Source organism: Amblyomma americanum, chromosome 1 (genome assembly GCF_052857255.1).
Source record: "Amblyomma americanum isolate KBUSLIRL-KWMA chromosome 1, ASM5285725v1, whole genome shotgun sequence".
NCBI classification, from domain to species: Eukaryota; Metazoa; Arthropoda; class Arachnida; order Ixodida; family Ixodidae; genus Amblyomma; species Amblyomma americanum.
The window spans coordinates 265,452,745-265,473,934 of record NC_135497.1 but is presented as its reverse complement, the minus strand read 5'-3'; the positions used below and the strand labels follow the sequence as shown (position 1 = coordinate 265,473,934).

Here is a 21,190-nt window from a genome sequence, read left to right as displayed (position 1 = left end):
GAAGACGCGGTGGTGGTGGTGGTGGTGGTAGTGGTCTTTTTTATTAAAATAATTGTAAAAAGGAACGAAAAGACTTTTGCTACCCCGGCATCTGCCATCGATACTGAAGCACCTGAGCTGGGGCAGTGGAAATAAAGGATAGCAGGTAGAATGGAGAAATGAAATGAAAGAGGTTAGGGGAAAGGAAGAGAGGATAGAGGGAGACGTAATATCTCATGTAATGTAATGTAATAATAATAATATTAATTGGTTTTTCGGGGGAAAGGAAATGGCGCAGTATCTGTCTCATATATCGTTGGACACCTGAACCGCGCCGTAAGGGAAGGGATAAAGGAGGGAGTGAAAGAAGAAAGAGGGAGGTGCCGTAGTGAAGGGCTCCGGAATAATTTCGACCACCTGGGGATCTTTAACGTGCACTGACATCGCACAGCACACGGGCGCCTTAGCGTTTTTCCTCCTTAAAAACGCAACAGCCGCGGTCGCGTTCGAACCCGGGAACTCCGGATCAGTAGTCGAGCGCCCTAACCACTGAGCCACCGCGACGGGGCTAATGTAATGCCTCAAAAATCAATTTTCAATTTTCGACTTGAAAATTGATTTTTGAGGAAAGGAAAATAGAGCCCTTTCTCTCTTTCACTCCCACCTTCCTCCCTTTCCTTGCGGCGCGGTTCGGGTGTCCACCGAGATGCGAGACAATCACTGCGCCATTTATTTTCCTCAAAAATCAATTTTCAATTTTAACTTGCCCGCCGCGGTGGCTCAGTGGTTAGAGCGCTCGGCTACTGATACGGAGTACCCGGGTTCAAACCCGACCTCGGCGGCCGCGCCCTAATGGAGGCAAAACGCCAAGGCGCCCGTGTGCTGTGCGATGTCAGTGCATGTTAAAGATCCCCAGGTGGTCGAAATTATTCCGGAGCCCTCCACTACGGTACCTTCTTCCTTTCTTCTTTCACTCCCTCCTTTATCCCTTCCCTTACGGCGCGGTTCAGGTGTCCGCCAATATATGAGACAGACACTGCGCCATTTCCTTTCCTCGAAGACCAATTAATTGTTAGTATTATTATTAACTAAAACAGTGGAGTGCACCCGCGCTGCCTCCAGTGCAACTGCGCCGTCAGACGTGACAGGAACGCTCGGTGCTCTCGTAAGCGGACATTAATTAGTGCTTCGGCTGGTGTGGCCAATCTACACGTTGTTCGGAGAAGGAAGGAAGGAAAACGTTTATTGAGCTCTAGAGAGTAGGTGAGCAATTTGGCGGAGTCAGGTGTGTCGTCCGTCTTCTTAGCAATGGTCGTCTGCCCCTGGTCCAGGGCTCCGCTGGATGCCGCTGCCAGCTGTGCTCGCCGGATCAGCCCAAGTTGGACGTCCTGACGGTCGCTGGAAAGCATTCCTTCCCATTGCTCCGCACTCGGGTTTGGTAAGATTGCTCGGAGAATTAATTTTTTGTACAGGCATTATGCCTGGGGGACTGTTTTTGCCATTGCCCGTCGCGTCCCCTTGAAGAGTTGAAAATTGGTATTGGGGGAAAGGAAATGGCGAAGTATCTGTCTCACATATTGGCGGACATCTGAACCGCGCCGTAAGGGAAGAGCTAAAGGAGGGAGTGAAAGAAGAAAGAGAGAAAGAGGTGTCGTAGTGGAGGGCTCCGGAATAATTTCGACCACTTGGAGATCTTTAACGTGCACTGACATCGCACAGCACATGGGCGCCTTAGCTTTTCGCCTCCATCGAAACGCAGCCGCCGCGGTCGGGATCGAATCCGGGAACTCCGGATCAGTAGCCGAGCGCCTAAACCACTGAGCCACCACGGCAGGTGCGTCCCCTTGGCGCCGTCACTGAAATTAAACGCTTGTTGAACCTCGTTTTGAGCAAGTATCGTAGGGGTTAATTACACAGCGTCCTCTCCGCGCTTTACTACCCTTCCTTCTGGGACTCACTGGTATCGACCGTATCGTCCCCCCCCCCCCCCCTCTTAAGTACCGACTCCAGTGTAGGTCACCGGCTTGGTCCGCGCCGATCGACCAGTTGCTTCGGACGCGGGAGGACGTGACACGTAGTCAGGCTCCGGAACAGCGGAGGCAGTGTGCGAGTATTCCACGGGATCCACGCTCTCTGCTCCTGCTGGCTAGGATCGCTTATGGAGCTTGAGGGACACGCTTCTGAGCCTTGTCGGGTTGTGTGCCCGTCGATAACAACCACCGCAGCTTGAGCAGGGAACAGGTGATCGCGAATGTTAAGAAACAATGCGGACAAAGCAGAAATCTCTGCTGGCCATTTTGCGCAGTGTCCTCGACAGTTCGATCAGCGTCCATGGCAGCGTGATGTACCGCTACTGGTAAGCGCCGCCCTTGATAGTGACCTCTTCGATCACTGGTAGGATAGCATATGATGTATGAATGGCAACCGTTCGCGATCGGCCCTTAAAGCAGAACGATTTAAACCATAACAAGCGTATGTAACTTGTTGTTGCCTTGGTCACACGGCACATACCCACGACGAGGGATTGGCTAGGGTTCAGTGGGGACACCCCATAGAATAGGGTAAACTGGTGTCAAGCTAATTATTGTGCCTTGGGTGAAATTTCAGAGTAATTTAAAAGAAAAGGAAGAAACAAAATATCGGGAGAGGCTACCTGAGAATTAAATAATTAAATATATGAAAATACCCAAACGCTCTTTTGAATGCGGAAATTTTGGAAACAATTAGCAAGGGAATCTGCCCGTAGCTGTTATATAATTGTGGAGGTATTCGCAAACTTGGTGCAATGCAAAACCCCTGGCGCTCGCGCCGAAAAAGAGGAGGAGGGGAACCGGCAAAATGAGACCCAACTTCATAATGGGGATTTCTGGGTGTGCTCTCCTCTGATGTGCAAACCTCCGGCAAGAGAGTAGGAAATTATCCAATGTCTCTACTTCACCACAAGCCGCACAAAGGTTTGTGGGACTGAATCCGCATCTACATAAGTAAAGATTTAAACGGGGAATCCTGCACCGCATGAGTGTCATCGCTACCTCACACTGCCGGGTTTTACACGCACGAGTCTTCCATGTGTACATGAGATGTTGGTAGTCAACAGTAGAGAGTAAGGGACCGTTGCACGCGGCGGTTATAAACTGAGAACGCTGAAATCAAGTCATACCGAAAAGAACAAGATTAGGGACACTATAGGCAACTGGTGCATTTAGAGCTAATTTTGAAAAAAGTCTGCTGCTTCATTCTGTAAAATGCCGCAGTGGCCTGGTATCCAAACGAAGCGCACCTCTTGCACCCATCCAGTAATAAAAAAACTTCAGTAAGCGTCTCAAAAATGCGTCTCGTGTGGACTCCAGCGCAAGCAAAACATAGAGACAATCTGAGAGGAACACCACCTGAGAAACAGTTGTGGGAATTTTCAAAGCGGCCAGCCCCAGATCCATAAACTCTGCTAGAAATATTGTTGTGTAATCCGGGGCTCTAACAAAAAAGCTCCACGAGAGAGACTCTGAAAAAATACCAACCCCTGCCTTCCGGTAGGCCCCAGACGCATCTGTAGCAATTACAGTATGTTGCGGGTACTGGACAAGGTGATCAAAGAGGATTCCAGTTAATGTCCTTGCAGGCAGATGCTTCGCATTAGGTGGGAAAATATAACCAAAAGTAGTATCCACAGGGGAGGCTGCCCAACCAACTCTGCATACAAAATTGAGATCCACACCAATGTTGGGTAAAAGGTTCTGAGTAAATACAACTTGAGGGAGGCGGAACCTTGGCCAATGAGGAGTGAGAAAAAGTGCTGGGTGCGAGACGAAAATAGGTGTGGCCACGCCAGGAGCCGACTCAAATTCCCGCAAAAAAGTCCTGACAGTTAAAAGGTGAAAACAGGAGTTAAGGTCGGGAATATGAGCCTCCAGGTACAGAACTGCGGTAGAAACTGATTGAGGGAGACCTAGGCAGAGGCGCAGTGCGCGCCTTTCTAACAGCAGCAACGGATGAATTTTATATTTAGGGGAGCCAGAAAAAAGTATGCAGCCAAATTCCAAAATGAGTCTGACATAGGCTTTGTAGAGAATTACAAGCGTGTCCCGGCGCATGCCAAATTTCCTATTACTTATCCGTAGTAGCCTACCTAGTGCACGCTCTCCTCTCTCAACGTTAGTCTTGATGTGGGGCCGCCAATAAAAATTGGCATCATAAATGACGCCTAGATGCCTCAACGATTCTACCTGAAGTATGCTGTCCGAGCGATAGTGTAGCGATATATATAGAGGCATGTTGGTTTTAAAAACCAGCACGCTGCTTTTGTTCGCATTTAATACCAAATTTATTGTATCCAGCCAAACCTCAAGCGCATTGAGGTAATCCTGGAGAGAACGGTAGAGGGCATGAATGTCTGCTGCAGAAGCAAAGAAGGCTATGTCGTCTGCATAAACATATACTGTAACATCAGAGTTCACAGGAATGTCGCACATCAGCAAATTGAATAGAAGTGGCGAAAGTGCAGAACCTTGTGGCACGCCTCTGGTTTGGGCATATGTGTCTGAGGTGAAGAAACCGTCAGAGCAAAAGAACTGCCGTCCTGTTAAAAATTCACGGATCCATGGATGAATGTAGCACGGCGGGTTTAATAATGCCCATTTAGAGAGAAGAATCGAATATTCAACACTGTCGTACGCTTTAGCAATGTCAAGCGTCACTAATGCTGACACTTCTTTCTTGAACATAGCAATTAAGGCGGACTCTGCTCTCTAAATCGACATGGGCAGACCAAAAGGAGCATCCCCAGCGAAAGACAATCTGGGCAGAGCTCAATGCGTTCACTACTGAAACATGCGCGGATAGGCGGCTGTACACAATTCTTTCTATGAGCTTTACCAAATTAGATGTTAGAGCTATCGGCCGAATGTTATCAATATGGAAGCCTTTCTTTGAATCTTTTAAGAGAAATATTATTTTCGCAACCTTCCAGGAGTGCGGCAACCATGCAGTTTCCTATGATGTATTGACCAGGTCGAGGAGGTCCTGAGTGAAGTCTTGCGCTAATATTTTCAACATACCGACCGTATCACCATCCCAACCCGGAGCTGAGGATTGCATTAAAGAAACTGCAGTTGTTAACTCTGATTTTTGGATTCTATAGCTATTATTCTTCAACTCTACCAGTTTTCTCCTGCAGGAAATCGGTATTTTGATAATAATATTAAATTTAGATCACTGTGTGGGCTCAATTTATGCAGGAGCAGGCAATTTAACACTATGAAAATTTTGGACACCTGTTTGTCTTAGTATGTCATTATCTCAACGTCTAGGACAGATAGACATGTCATATTGTTTGCTAAGGGAAGCTGAAGGCACAATGTATGCAATAATCGGAGCACAATTGGTCAATCGCACCTCAAAAATTTATAATTTTGCAAAGTTTATTTATGCATGATATTCAAAATTTGAGTGCTGCTATTCTAAGTGCTGTAAAATTGCTAATGAGGGCAAAATGAGAAAGCTGCTTTGATTATTGCACTCTTTACTCACCATATATGTAACATAGCCATGGGTTAAAAATTATTTTTTATTGAGCCATTTTTTGTATCGCGGTACTAATAAATGACTAATTAAAATTATCTCAGGAACCAAGAAATTAATTTCAAAAAGCAATTTCATATTTGAAATCAGTATAAAAAACTGAGCCAGGTGATACAGTTTCATTAGGATTGGACTAAAAATAAGAAAAATAGGTCTAAGACCAGTGTCCCCCCTTAAGCAGCATATGCAAAATTTATGCAGCTAAATATGGACAGGTTACATGGACATTTACCTGGTTGGGAGAAATGCTACATGCTGCACTTTCTCCCAGCTGACAAACCTTGAGCAGGTCAGGTGTGCAGTGCAAAGGTATTGCAATTCAAAGGTTGTATAGCATGGGCGTGATAAACCTTTGATAGTGTGCTCATGTTCATGTGCAAAAGGATGAAAGGACTACTGGATATAAGGTGCTGGTTACACATTGCACTGTAAACCTTAGAAAGTGTCAGTGTGTGCTTACCACTGAGAGTCATGTTATACTTGTTTTCCTTTTATTACAGATCGTTCACATTTTCATGGTGGTTCTGGTTGATCCTGTCTGTCGTGTTTCTCACATGTTCTCTTTGGTAGGCACCAACTCACTTTTTCATATTTTATGGAATTGCGAAAGTTCTGAGGGTTATAAAAATTTTCTACTCGTTTTTTTTTTTCAGTGTCAAGTACATTGGTGCTTTTTCCATGTTTTTGGCAGTCTACATAATGGCTAGAGATTTCTGGAAGATGCTTGGAAACAGCTCTATCTCGGATGTAAGTCTGAAGGTTACTTGCTTTACAGATAGTCTTCACTAATCATTAATAATGACAAGTAAAAGAGCAGCAATTCTAACAACAGACTTTCTTGCACATTTAAAACTTTTTAAATATCGCTTACTGCTTTTATATTTAAACAAAATAATTACTCTTTTTTTGGTTCTTTTTTGTGTGTTCCGTCTGTCTTTCTGTGCAGTGTAACAGTGAATTTGTGCTAGTAATTCCAACTGTCTGCAGTTAAATATAGGCCTCCTGGTTAAAATGATTTTACTTTGGTTTAGTAAAACAGTGTGTACTTCACATCCTTTGTTGCTAACAAAGCAAACTTATGCGGGCACTTTAAAGCACTTGTTGCGTTGTTGCATGCAACAACTGCATTGCAGTGCTTAAATTTGATTTTTTTTTTATGAAGGCTAGAGGCTCAAAAGTGTGCATACTGCTTTTTATTTTAATAAACATGTATTGTACAGAGATACATGGTTGTTTAATGTAGTTTTTAATTAAATTAATGCATCACCAGCAGTGCTTGCAGAGTGTGTAAATTGCTGTGAAAAAAATTACAGTATTACCTCCCTTTTCCAAGTATATCACCCCAGAAGAGCCTAGCACCAGGCTGGGGGAAACCTTGTACACGTTGGAAAGCCGGTGGGTACCCAGCAGCACTGGGGATCAAACCTAGCATCACCCGAATGTGAGGCGGTTGTCCTAACTACTAGGCCGCCACATCGGTCCAGTGGGTACAAGCTTTCTCCCTGTCCTGGTGGTCGGTGTTTGTAGGGTGAAATGCTTGAAAAATGGGCCTCTAAACTCCACCTTGTGTGTATGAAAAAGGGGCTCAATGGGCTTTATCTCTCAAGGCAGATTTCGGTTACTCAAGGATTGATGATCCGTTAAAGGGGTTGGCGGTGGCCCAGTGGTTGGAGCAAAACACCTTACATTTGGGAGGTCCTGAGTTCGATCCTCGGTACCGTGGGATACCCACCGGTTTTCATTGAGTAAAAGATTTTCCCCAGCCTGGTGCTCGGCTATTCTGGTGTGAAATGCTTGGAAAAGGGAGGTCTGGACGCTATGTTTACGTCATGGCTCGTGAAACTGAAAGTGAAGGAAAAAAAGAAGTGGTTTAATAAATTATCTATGCACACTGGACCATACCTCTCGGCGGTTCTAATTTCTTAAAGGTGCACTAAAGAGGAATCTTAACTCAATTTTTCCTGCAGCAACTCTATCTACACGTTCCGGGCATTCTTAGAAACTTCGAATTATTGTCCTGTGCAGCTGATTGCCCTAATTAAATCGTATTAAATGTCCCGGCTCCTGCCTTTTTTTTTTAACTCAATGCGGTAGGTAGGAGGAGTCAACCAACGCGTCAGCCAGTCCCGTGGCGGCTTGCTGCTCTGCCATCAGCTGGGTGATACGTAAATCAAAGAGTTCACGTGTTTTTTTATTTCCATGGGCCTACTTTGCGGCTATATTGTCTGTGACTGAAACTGTTTATTCACAGAAACCTAAAAAACTAAATAAAAGCGAAAGTGAAGCAGCCATTGGACAGGCTGAAAACCACTCCACGCGTTGGTTGACTCCGTCTACCTACCGCGTTGAGTTCAAAAAATGGTGGGAGCCGGGACGTTTAATCCGATTTAATTAGGGCAACCTGCCGCACAGGACAATAATTCGAAGTTTCTAAGAATGCCCGGAACATGTAGATAGAGTTCCCGCGGTAAAAATACGAGTTCAAAGCACGATTTCAGTGCTACTGGGGCCGCTGAGAATTTTTGCGTTATCTAGTATGTTATTCAGACACTCTACTTTTGTTTCTTGCGTAGTTTGTATTTTTCCCGCTAGACGGCAATTTTTCAAACGCCGCTGAAGCTGAGGTTCCAGCGCCGTGCGCTCGCGGGGATGGCGTCAGTAACACAGATGGTGCACACTCGAAAAAAATCACGCTTCACCCCATTCTGCTGCATCCGCAGCAGATGTTTTTAGTGCTTCAACCAGCAGTGACTCTGGTGATGATATCTCATGGTTTGAATTTGGTTCTGGCGAAGAGATCGTGCAACCTCAGCATGAAATGTGGGCACCTGTCTGCCCGTAGACTTTGTTTTCCACTTCTCTGTTTTTTCTGCTCATAGAGTCGTTTTACGCATCACACTAATGTCATGAATGATATGTCCGATTTTTGTAGTGTCGTGACATATTATGGGCAAAATTTACTTCCTTCTGCCAAAAACAGAATTAACTGGAGGCCCCGTAGAAATCGGGGCACTGACCCTGAATTTACATTTTGTAATAGCCTAAAGTTGGTCGCGAAAGCTGTGATGTCTTCCGACTGACAATAAATCATCCGAAACCTCTTCTGAAATAGTTTATTGTAGAATCAAAGCATTGTAGAACATTTTCAAGCAATTTACAGTCAAACCTCATTACAGCATACAAGGATATTAGAAATTATAGGCTGTACCAAACTGTTCCTAAATATTTTCAACAAACGCATGCATTTCTTAATATATATACTGAATGCGGTTTCCAATAAAACGGATATACCGAACTGCCAAGCGCCAAAACTGTGCCCGCTCCGATGGCAGGTGGCAAGCTTTGCCTCACTACACAGGTGGCTAGTGGTGGTATGGCAAGCGTTAGCACCGTGGTTCAGGCTGTATCTCGCTTTTGCCAACAACGGTACAGAAGATATAGTGGCAAGAACAGCTGGTAGCCAGGTGGTAAGCACCCGTTAACGCCTCTTGCACCCACAAATGGTGCCCTGGAACCAGCGACATGGTAGGTAGCTATAGCTTTCCAGCAGTGATTGTCGGCTCGCGTCGACTGTCACGGAGTGGAGAGCAACAGTGATATTTTTCATCCTGGCTTCTTAATTTTTACTCAACAAAGCTCTGATGTGAGGAAGCCAGCCCATCTGGCATTTGACTTACCACCGCCGTGTGCTTCAATGCTTTGTAGGGAAGCCTGCCTAGCTGACATTTGCCACTGGGCTTTTTGCAGCCTCTGCAATTGCAGTGAATTGCTTCGAAACTGCGTAAAAACTACGGAAAAGGTCTCTTCCATTTGGTGTATTTAGCTGATGAAATTTTACTTCTCCAGTGTGAGTTTTTGAAGGAGTTTAATAACTCAAATTTTGGTAGTATCAAGCCATTTTACAGCTGTTACTTATTCACTGTAAAGATGTTTCACTATATTACCTTTTATAATTTTTATACGAGTAGATCATCACAAATGGTATGGTGGATATTTCGTGTTTCTGAAATTTTTTCGGCTTCAGCTCAAGCTGACAATGTCGAAAATTACATTTATTAAGCTATATTTTGACACATGACATTAATTTGGAAAAATTTTTTGCTCAGTGTGTAAAGTTTATATCAAGGACAACTTAAAAATGGCCTTTTTTCATGCAGTGTCTGAAGAAAATTTCTAAGTCTAAAAAGTTTTGAGTTATAAATTGAAACTTTTGATGGTAAGTTTACAAACCAATTGGAAACATTTTTTTTGTTCCAAATTGTTTTTATTATTGTTTCTCCAAGAGATATTGTCTTGTAAATAAATTTTTTGTCTTAATTTTTAACTTTTTTGTGTGTTCGTCAATTTTTTTTTTTACAATATTCACACTAAGTATTTGTGTTGAGGTAAATGTCTACAGAAAGGGTATCCTATTTCTATCATTTTCATGTAAATTTCTCATTTTCACCTCGCATATCTTTCAGGAAAAAAATCGTGTGTCAGACCAGTAACGAAAGAGTTGAGTTCCTTCCACACTTCAGTGCTTTGGTCTGTGTTCTCTGCAGTAATCTGTACAAGTAGAAGCCTTACAGACACTTTCGAAAGCAGATTGCCGGTGATACAGAGCCATGTATGGTGTTTTGGGGGGCATTTACTTCATCCACGGTCACTGACCAGTCAGTCGCCCATTAGAATGCACTCCACTGCCGCACCTGATCCTGGTGCCACCACATTGTGCCTAGTTGAATCTTTCAAAGAATTGATGGAATCTCAGAATTTCGATGTGCATTTGTATGCTTACTGCCATGGGGAGCCTGCTTAGTCACGGCGTGTCGATTTGGGTATGAATATCTGTGGGTTTCACCTTTAGACTATTAAAAGAATAGTGCCTACCACAAAATGCTGCTCTTCTTGAATGGGTCTTGGACACTCGTATTTCTCACTTGCTGTACTCTCTCACCATATTTCTGGCTCAGAAGTTAGTACATTACATGTTTTGTTTTATTTTTCCAGGCCAAACTGTGGGCTCATTTTATTGCAAGAGCAGCTGTAATGACAGTGGTGCCCCTAGGAATTTACCTGGGTGTTTTTTATCTCCATCTGAACCTTCTTACCAGGGCCGGTCCACACGACAATATCATGACCAGTGCTTTCCAAGCAAGCCTTGAGGTAAACCTTTGTTTGTAATGTGTTCAAATAGTCCGGCTGTTTTTTACCAACATGCACCACCAGCTGGCTCAGAACACCACCCTTGTAAAGGCAGAGGTGTGTGCGGAGTATTTTGCCTTCTAGTACAGGCTTCTGCAGTCATCATCTTCTGCACAAGCTTCATGAAAAGTGCTGTGCAATGAAGGAAATTAGAAAAAGAAAGGAATCTGCTTAGCTACATCAAATTTGTGTGATGCCAGCCAGCATGAACTGCTCAGAGGTGTGAAATTGGCCTGACTATGCTGTAATTTTGCTTGAGCTAGCTAGAAACCTGTCACTCAGCTGAAGGGTAGCTGCAGTTACCCAGCAGCATCCTCATACTGGTCCTTTTTTTTGTTGCTCGTACAGGGAGGACTGGCATCTATCACACGGGGCCAGCCATTATCAGTTGTGCATGGCTCGCAGATCACCCTACGACACACACATGGCCGTGCCTGCTGGCTCCACTCACACCCACATGTGTACCCGGTCAAATACCCTGATGGCAGGGGAAGCTCACACCAGCAACAGGTATGATTCCGTGCTTTTTGCACAAGGGAGTGGCACTCTGGTGCTGGTGAAAAATAAATGGAGCTGTGCAGGTGTTCATACCTCCTAATGATAGTACAGTGAAATGTCGTTGTGAACGTCACACAAATGAATTTTGCTCAGATCCTGTGCCGAGCACATGTTTATTCATAATGGTGAATTCCAGTCGCAGATTTGGAGCACTTCCGGTTGAACATTTTTCTGCTCTTTTTGGAGCAAGGCTATTCCAATGGCAGATCAGGATCATGGGTCACATGTTCCAATGGCAGACTGGGAACAGTCGTTGAGCAGAGGTCGTTCCGTGAAGCAGTCCGGACTGCTCTGCCCCAAATCAGTAGATTCGACCAAAAGACTGCGTGAAGTATTTCCTTTAGCGGCATGCTTTCCAGCACCTCATTGTCTCCTGTTCTGCTGTTCCGTAGCAGGCGACACATGTGGGAGAGTGCTAGGAACGCTGGGTGCTTCCAGCTTGCTCTGGCCGGAGCATAAATGGCAGTTCGATGGCAGTGCTGTTCGCCGGATTCAAGCACTCTATCGCAGAGCGGGCTGACCGCTTTGGATCTGCGATAGGAATTCACTATAAGCGAAACTATTGAAGTAGTACTACAATTTCAAAATAATGAGTGTTTTGAAATAAAGGTTTGTTTTTTTTAGGTCTGTGACTCTGGCATCCTTGGCAATGGGTGCTGTGTGTGGGAGGGAGGTGTGGTAAAGCTGTTGCTGATTTCCTTGCTTTGTGGGAGGGCAAAAAGTGTGGGAGTTTTTCTTTTTTTCTCAGTTTGTGTACTTGCCTTAATAAGTATACAGGGTTTCGTCAGATCGTATCATCAAGCTAAATAGGGGTTTTGTCTGAGAGCCTTAAAGGGACACTGAGGACAAATTCCAGTTGGCCTGTATCAATAGGGTACCACATTCAAATCACAGACGGACCGCTGTCACCAAGCACTGTGTTCTTATAAGCTAGAAAAGAACAAAAAATGAGAAACGGGTGTCTTCATCACTAGACGATTTCACAAGTTAAATGTTTGCGTCGACATCGATTTTTGGTTGCAGATTCCAGAAGCTATGCTACATCGCAATTCACATCAGAATGATGGCAACCCATCCAACACTGCCAGAAGAAGCCAGGGAATCAATTTTTACTGAGAACAACAATTGAATCGAGTTGTCCTCAGTGTCCTTTTCAGGGCCCGAGAAATGTTTTACTATCCCATAGGGTATTAATATGACAACCATTGCTTGAGCTAGGTTTTACTGTATTGGCAAGTTATGAAATCGAGACTAATTTCAGGTGACATGCTACAGCTTCAAGGATGTCAACAATTGGTGGATAGTGAAACGTCCATCAATGTGAGTGACCAGCTGTGGTTCCTTTTGTTTGCCTCTTGACTTGTGCTTTCATTATCCTCCTGAGACTCGGGGTGCATTGGGGTTCGCAATTTTTGCTTAGGCTTTCAAAATAAGCCATTGGGATTATGAATGAGAAAAATATCACATATTTAGCCAATAGTACTTATTGTTCTCGCTCAGCACGATGTCCAATATATTGGATACTGGGACTCTGCCAGGTGGTTTTAGACCCACCTGGCCTGCACTGACGTACTGCAGCTATCTTGCTCAAACACCAGTGAAAAAATGTTTTATTAGTGCAAAAATGTTTTATTATCACAAATGGAAAAGTAGTGACTAAAACACTAAGAAGCAGCCTCCCTCTGCTAAACAGGAATTTTGCTCTTGTTAGTTCCGGTGCGCAATTTCGAACCAGGTTCTATCTTTTGTGATGCAGAAGAACAATTAAAATTTTGTGGAAACCTTTGTTTTCATATTGAAGCCTCGTAGCCTGCAACGGGCAGCAGCGTTGGGAATGTCAGCAACCCTTAAAAATTTTGGAAGCCAGTGCTGTTATTCTTTGCTTCTGCTGGAGGTCACCGAAAACATTTTGATGGAGGACGCAACTCGGCTTCGCTGCCACTCTGTTTCATCCTTCTTCCCTTGAGCCATGAGGGTCTCAGCAACAGAAAGGCGGAAGTCCAAGAATTTTAGGATTTCGTTCCGCTGTTTCTGTCGCTCTCGCATGTTTGCGCGTACTGCATTTACGAGTTGCTGAGGGCAATGTCGAACAGTTTCCTGGAGCAATTCGTCGCAAAATTTTATCTGGCTTCTCATCAAACACGTGAGGATGGTTTTCTACAGAAAAAAAAGGCGCGATTTAGTCTACAAGCCATTAAATACTAATATTTCCCGTCTACTGTTCATGACGAGGCCATCGCGAAACACAGTCACAATAACCTGGTTGAATCCTGGTGTCCAACGTGTTGGACACACGAAATGAAACGAACCGTTCATAAAAGGAAGCGCGTGTACAGTTTAAACTTTCAGTTCTGCGTGTTCGCTGTGTAATTAGGGTTCGAATAAAACAAAAGTTACGATCTGAAAGGAGGTAGAAATACTAGAAACAGTACTGACTTCTCCGGCAGCTCCCGTAAAACACTGCGGCGCTAAATCCCGCCATTTTTAAACTGTTTTGGCGGGAATTTGAATGATGTACTTTCATCAATCCTGCTTAGATGGTGCCAGAGGGTGTCCAATATATTGTCCAATATATTGGACAACGCGGTTTTAGCGGGATGAATGCCTTCGCATTGATGTACTGGCTCAGTACATAGTGTCCATTATATTGGACAAATGCTCCATAGCGTGGTCTCAGGAGGATATAAGCATTTTATGGTGTATATAGCAACATACACAGCATGCTCTGAAGTTTTTAAGTACTGATAGCATTTCCGCAGCACATAGTAGTATTTTAGAAAGAAGCGACATTCAGTAAAAAACACAGCTGTTTTGCATCCACAATGGCATGTGGTTTGCTATTTCTATTAAATTAGTTTCCTTGCTTGCTGTTAGATTTTTATCTGTTTCGATTGAGATAGAGCTTACTTTTAATTAACAGATATACACAGTCATGGAAAACAACCTAAAAATGGCAGTTTGCAGTGTTCACACAATAACTATTGTTGTGCTTGATGAATGTTAATGGCGTGGTTTGTTAGCTCTTAAGAACTTCCTGAGTGGTTTGAGCATCCACCTTGTACAGTAGAATCTCGATTATGGTCACGGTTGATGCGAATTTGTAAAATTCCTTGGCCAGAGTGAATTGTGTACAGTGGACAGAATTTCGGATGTTATGAAGACCCTCTTGTGCCACTAAGGATGATATGAAAGCATGAGCTGCAGTTTCACTCTTGCACTGCCCGCGCATCACCGACACTGCGATCACCCACTGTGCAGTATGTGCTGCGAGTTAGCGATCGCCGATGTTGCCAGTGAGCAGTGGCGTGCGGCCTGCGGCCCGCACATTGCCGACGCCACGCTCGCCCATTGCGTGGTGCGCATCGCGAGCAGTGAGTGGAGGCGCAGATGTATATAAATCCCATCAGACATTAACATACTATCTGCGTGAATGCATTTCCAGTGCTTCTGTATTAAGATTTTGTTAGTGTTGGATGATACGAATATTTTTCATGACCCCGTGAGATTTGCAAGATCCTGCTGTATGCAGGAGGTGTTTGAGCTTCGGTACCGCCAGGGTAGCTGCTGGTTTTTCAATGTATGCAAGGTTTCCCCTGGCCTGTTGCTCAGCTTCTCTGGGGTGAGAACTGCTTGCAATAATGGGTCATTGACCCCACCTGGTGCTGGCCAAAACACATTAGTCATGGCAGTCTTCCGTCAAGCTGCTCTTGCACCATTTAGATTTAAAAAAAAAGGACTTTCCTTAGTCATAGCCTTAGTTTGCGATTGACATTTAAATTGCCCCCTCCCTCACATTTAATTTCTCAGCGATAAAGTATTCAGGAGAGCTATTGTTGGAGGATTTTAGAGCGCAGCTCTTAAGCGCCCATTCGTGGATTGAGCCGCATCACTGCCGTCAACGTAACTGAGCAAAACCATGAAGTAGTAAATAAACATTAAAATTGCCGTGACTGGGATACGAACCCACTGCGCCGCAAACAGGTCAGCTTTGGTGACCACTGCATGACAGCACTAGGCTATCGCCGGAGTCAATCACGACTCATGTTAAACTGCAACACACTCGCGCGCAGTACATTGCGCATTGTCGTCTTCTGCTAATACTGCTATTGAATTAATATGCGCATTATCGCACCCTGTGTATTGCACATCGTCGTCTTAATCGACTAATAATTATCGAAATAATATCATTGCCAGATGTACTCGCATCCCAGCAGAGCAAGACAATGAGCCTACAGAGCCTGAGACACTGATAGCGGTGCACTCAACAGTGACAGCGGTGCTCGCATTAGGGAGAATCCTAATCATCCTTTGAATTTTTTTCGCTTTCCTGATTAGTCTATAACATGAGTGTTGTTGCTGCATTTGTCTTCCAACTGTAGGCATAGTCTTTCATGACCAGTTGTTGATACTGTGAAGTTGTTTGTAGACAGCTTATGTGTAGTCATGAAAACAAGGTGGGAATAAAAAAAGACTGTGTAGCTACTATAACAAAGTTTAATTGCCAGTGTGCAGCTCAGATCTTGTATGAAAAAGCTTGTGAGATCTCTGAGGGGGCACTGCTGTATGTTGTGAAAAGTGCTCATTAAATGCACTACCACAAGATCATGCACCAACCAGCCCAACTTTTCACCTTTCTAAAGGACACTGTCACATTCCTTGACTTGCTGGTGGTGAGTCTCACTTTGATTTCTAAAAATGAGTGTCATTGTGAATATAAGTTTACTCTGTGTCTGTGACCATGAGAGAGAGATATAGAATAAATATTATTCCACTTTTTGCCTCTGTTCGGAGCATTTTGGTACTGTGGTCGTCTACCAGGTCTCGCCGAGCATGTTACAGACTTGCTGAACAAGAGCCTGAAAGATGGTGATGCAGGGTTGGGTTTGGAGAGCTCACCAGTCATCATTGATGGAGGTAGGATGAAGGGTTGGATGTACAGTAGCTGGCCAATTTTTCGGACTTTACTGGAGAACTGTCACACACCTTATAAGAATGTGTACATATGCATGACCAATATATCGGACTTTGTGGGGTCCTTTTCGGGCTAAGATGGACACCAGCAGCTCTCTATGGAGCCCAGTTCTGTTTTTCGTTGTAACAGACATGATCGAGCATCACTTCCATGATCAGTTGACTTGTCACTGTCATAGAAAGCACCATCTTGGATATAAAACAAATTCTGTCGACGGGTTGTGTTGAATAGGCTCAATTGTTTCGGTACCTAATTGTTACTACTCATGTTAGCCACCATATTTGAGCATGCATTTGCATTAACGAGACAGTCTGCTGTGGCTGCCCTTGCCTCGTGCTTCAGCGAGAAGGGGCGTGTATTATGACGCGCTAGCACAGAATTGGTTCATGGCATGTTTCACGGCGTGTCCAGTGGCCGTGTCACACATTCTGGTATCTGGGATGTGAGGTGCGGTGCAACCAAATGCAGTGCAGACATTACTAAAGCTTGACTCCAGCTCAAATTAATGTTAATATTATTACTTACAAATGGAACACGGGCAATGGAGAAATTCGTGATCTTTGAAGGCAGTTTTCTTTTGGGAAGCGGCCATTGTATTGCACTGAGCATATTTGTGCCAGCTTCTTGGGCTTTGGGGCATTCCCACAGAGAGTGTGTGAAAGATGGGAGATCCCTACAGTGAGGACAAGTCCGGGGGAGCCTGGTGAAGTAGTAGGACCATGAGAAAAGCATTGTTGAACTGGTGGGAAACTACCTACCTAGGTGTTCCATCAAGGTTTCAAGTTACCTGAAAAGTCGAGAAGACAGTAGCAAACATTAACATTGTGGATGTTCCTCTTGTTTTCAGAAAGGACATAGTTGTCTCAGACCCTCCAGATGTTGTCAAGCATGGAGACATTGTCCAGCTCATTCATGGCATGACAAGTCGGGCCCTAAACAGGTGTGTGCAAATTGATAGCCTCGTAAGACAAGCGGTGTCAGTTGTGGAACAAGTTTGAGCTTAGATCAATAAAAGCGTCATTCTTCTTGAGGTTAGTGCTTTTAAACTGTAGAAGTCTGAAAGATTCACTGGCAAAAATGTGATGCATTTGACCATAGAAGTGACTATGAACTTCCTGCCTCTCTCTCACTTTGTTTGTCTCTCTTCCTCACCTTCACCTACTATCTCTGTCCCCCCTTGCCCTCTACAATCTTTTTATGACTATCCTCCCACACCTTCACCTCACTGAGTGCAGCCCTCATATCTGGATAGGGCACACGAAGCCTGGGAGCACATTTTTCGGGCACTTCTGCGACAATGAAAATTTTTGCATGGTACCCAAGTTTCGTCACTGTAGGAATCAACTGTAGTAGTTGTAGGATTCACTATGATAGCTAGCTGGTTGGCAGAATGTTTAATTACAGTAAAACTTTGATAATTTGGTATTATGTAGTTGCTTTTAAATCTGAGATAATTCATAGAACTTCTGCACTCCTGTCACTTGTAATGTCAGTTTTACTGGATAATTTTGTCCGGCAGTTTACACCAGCTCAGTTAATGCAAAGACCTGGGGTGCAATGTGGGAACACCCGAGTTCAACTGATGATGCAGCGAGCTTGCATTAAGCAGCACAACACCTTATTTCACTGTTCGATGCTGCACACACTGTTGCACAAACAGCAGCAACGCTCCGACTTAGTGCACGGTATGGGGACATCATGCGAGCCAAAGCAGCGGTCTGCTGTTCACCACTGCCTGACTGCCAACGTGATCTGCACTCGGACCACGCTGGTGCGAACAGTGGTGTATGGATTATATTTCATACACGCTGCACCCCATGTCAGACTCATCAATGCAAACTACACTGCCAGCTCCTGATTGCCCCTCGGGTAAACTGCGCACATTCTCTTTGTTGCGCCTTTTCAACCGCAGCTGCTCCTATCACAAGCCCTTCTGCGTATGCTCTTTAGAGCATGACGTACCGTATTTACATGATTGTAAGTCGACTAGAATGTAAGTTGACCCCCCCCACCCCACATCACATTTCTGGAAAAAAAAATACTTTGAGGTCGTTTACGCTTGGCCTTTAATAATAGAACTCGATAGCACTATCCTGCGGCCTCCACTTATTGCCAGTCGCTATCGGCTGCCGTGCGCGGGCGCACCCGTGGGCACATTCCGAAACGAAAATGTATTAGTCACTGGACTACTCGTTCATACTTGTGCCATCGTCCTCACTAGCACTGCCGTCATGATCGCTGCTGCGGTCCCACAGTTTGTCGTTCTAACAGCATCGTGCAGCGAAATCCCGCACTTCGCAAACAGCCGCATCACGACATCGCGTGGAACAGCTGAAAATTTTGCCTCGCTGCAGCTGCCATGCCTGTATCACCCGTTGCGAACGTCAAACTTGCGGCCCGGCGCGCTGTTTGTTTCTTTGGCGTAAAGAATGACAGCCATCTTCAATGTAGTCATGAATGAGCGCCGGTCGCTTATCAGACCTGGAGCACAAATGACGAAGCACTACATTAGAGACTTTTGAAGCATGGCCGACAGTAGTCAAATGCGTCAGAGCCAAAGAGAAACTACGCGTGAGCGGCGTCTGCTCTTCCGTCGGCTACCGACACTCCTTGGTGCCACTGCGGTTTCGAGTGGTGGTGCTGCCGCGATTGGAACAGCGGCCCTTCCATCAACTATATTGACGTTCCCTTGAGCACCGAGTGTGCTGTTGAAAGTAAACAAAAAAGAACTTGGACGAGACCTATTAAAAGTAAAACGTGAATGCATTATCGGGCTGTTGCCGCTCAGCAGGTGCAATCTGCGGCCACGTGTGGGGAGTGGGCTGGTGCCCATTTGCTGCTTATCAACAGCCACCATCGGCCGCCTCGTGCGGGGTGGGGGGATGCCGGTTCTACGTGTTGACATAGCAGCTGCTCAAGGCCAGCACCAAGAGAGCGATGCGACGGAGCCGCGCAGCAAAAATGCAACCACGCTGTAGCATGCCTGATATCTCGTTTGTCTTCGTTTGGCTCGCCTTTATGGTGCGATGCTTTGGTTTCGATTTTAAGTCGACCCCCCACTTCAGATTTTCAAATTTTGAAAAATATGTCGACTTACAATCATGTAAATACGGTATTCAAGCTTGGCTGAAAGATGTGGAGTATAAAAATGCTGGCGAGTAGCAAAGTTTTGCCAGTAACTGTGAGTTTGATTGCGAGAGGTGCACGACCATGTTCTGTGGTCGTTGAAACCGCCGTGACTGAAATTCTGATAACTTCCAATGGCGTAGCTGCCATGACCAAATCTAGACGAGCTCCCATGGTAAGAAGAATTAATTGTTAAGCATCGTGCACAACTTTGTTGAGCGTATTGGTAGTGACTCGAAGGGCTGCACGCAGTTGGCAATGTTTTGCACTTGCCGATGTTAATTTGTCCGAAGCCTCTGGAAGGTGGCAACCTGCCCACCGGGTTGTGGGAAATCTGCCAGCAGGCTTTACGGCCATCTGTGCAAAACACTCTACGGCAAAACACTGGTCGCAAGTGGGTTTCGAACGTGCGGTGGCGCGAGCAGATCATCTTCGCTGGCCACTGCATTAGACCACTACGTCATAGCTGCGGCCGAACATCGCATGTGGTTGGCTGCTAGTCTCTCTGTACTTTGGATGTCGTCATCTCTATCAATTTCCAGCCATGCACAATGGATCCAAAACGCACTGGTATTGCCTTGCACTCTTAAACGGAGCCTCAAACTTAAACCGAAGTGAAAACCAGTGCGAGCGCACCTAATTTTCATTTGGCCTAACCACACTAAATCCTCCGCCATTTTTTTTTTGCGTTTTGTTTCGTTTTGCTTGGTCCCATGGGCTTCGAATTAATGGGGTTCTTTTGTGTACGGTTTTCTTGTGTTTTTTTTTTTACCATGTTATTCCAGCCTGTGCTTACAAGTTTTATTTTATGTTTATGGACTATGAGGTCTGCTGCATGTATGTCAAGTCATTGCTTTTCTGGACACTGGGCATTCTCATTTGCTATTTATGTTAGCTGTGAAAGCAGCTGTCTTAGTAGCTTGAAAATTTTGTTAATTAGTTACATTTAGTTGTACCACTAAATTTGCGTTTCACTGTTTATGTTCGGGGGTTGCGTAATTTGATATCTACTATCCAGAACAAGCCGTCCTAAAAGGGCAGTTGCTGGCTGCGTATGTTTTAATCTTACCTGTTTGAAGAGAGCTTGAGCTGCCCTCTGAGCTGGACATAACCAATTGGCAGGAAGTAGACTGATGCCAGCAGCAGGGCTTCTCTTCATGGATAGAAAAGTACATCTACAAAATATAGAGCTGTTGGCAGGGAGATATTTGTAGAGAGGTTCAGTTGGCAGCCAAAGGAATACACACTGCCAAATTTCCAAACATGACCTGAGCGTAGAAACAATAACAAATGATTTCTGTTCAGCTGGTCATCATCAGTGATTGGCCTTTTCTTGTTTTTCAGCCATGATGTTGCTTCTCCTATGTCTCCTCAGCACCAGGAGGTGTCATGCTACATAAATTATAACATATCATTCCCATCACAAAATCTGTGGAGAGTGGTGAGTGAAATTCTGATGAATGATCTCTTGTCTCTCTATTCTTTAGTATTTTTTTATCCTTTTGATTATAACCATATAAACTCGGGTATGGGCCGCACCCTGTATTCCCAAAGGAAATATTTAAAAAAAATAATACTATTCGTGTAAGGGCTGCACCCAAACCTTCCATGACCCACGTGGAAATGGCCTTCGAAATGCACGTGCCGTGGCCTCCGCAATCGGCTCCGGCTGCGAGCAAAGGTGCGCTTGATAGGGGCGGAGGCGACGCTTTTGCACACGAGCTTCCGGGTACCGCCCACAGATAGCGCCCGAGGCCGCGGCTCATGATCATCATCGTCAACTTCTTCCTC

The 21,190-nt window shown here is 44.8% G+C and overlaps 1 protein-coding gene across 1 annotated transcript in view; it reads left to right on the top strand.

Moving 5' to 3' along the window:
* Nucleotides 1-6,060: 6,060 nt before the first annotated feature.
* Nucleotides 6,061-21,190, top strand: part of LOC144115031 (protein O-mannosyltransferase 1-like) — a 41,330-nt gene continuing 26,200 nt past the window's right edge. Inside the window, 7 exon segments of the mRNA XM_077649157.1 lie at nucleotides 6,061-6,122; nucleotides 6,210-6,303; nucleotides 10,549-10,704; nucleotides 11,092-11,253; nucleotides 12,563-12,621; nucleotides 17,121-17,213; nucleotides 20,744-20,840. Coding sequence (XP_077505283.1) covers nucleotides 6,235-6,303; nucleotides 10,549-10,704; nucleotides 11,092-11,253; nucleotides 12,563-12,621; nucleotides 17,121-17,213; nucleotides 20,744-20,840 — 636 coding nt within the window. The 5' untranslated portion in view covers nucleotides 6,061-6,122; nucleotides 6,210-6,234.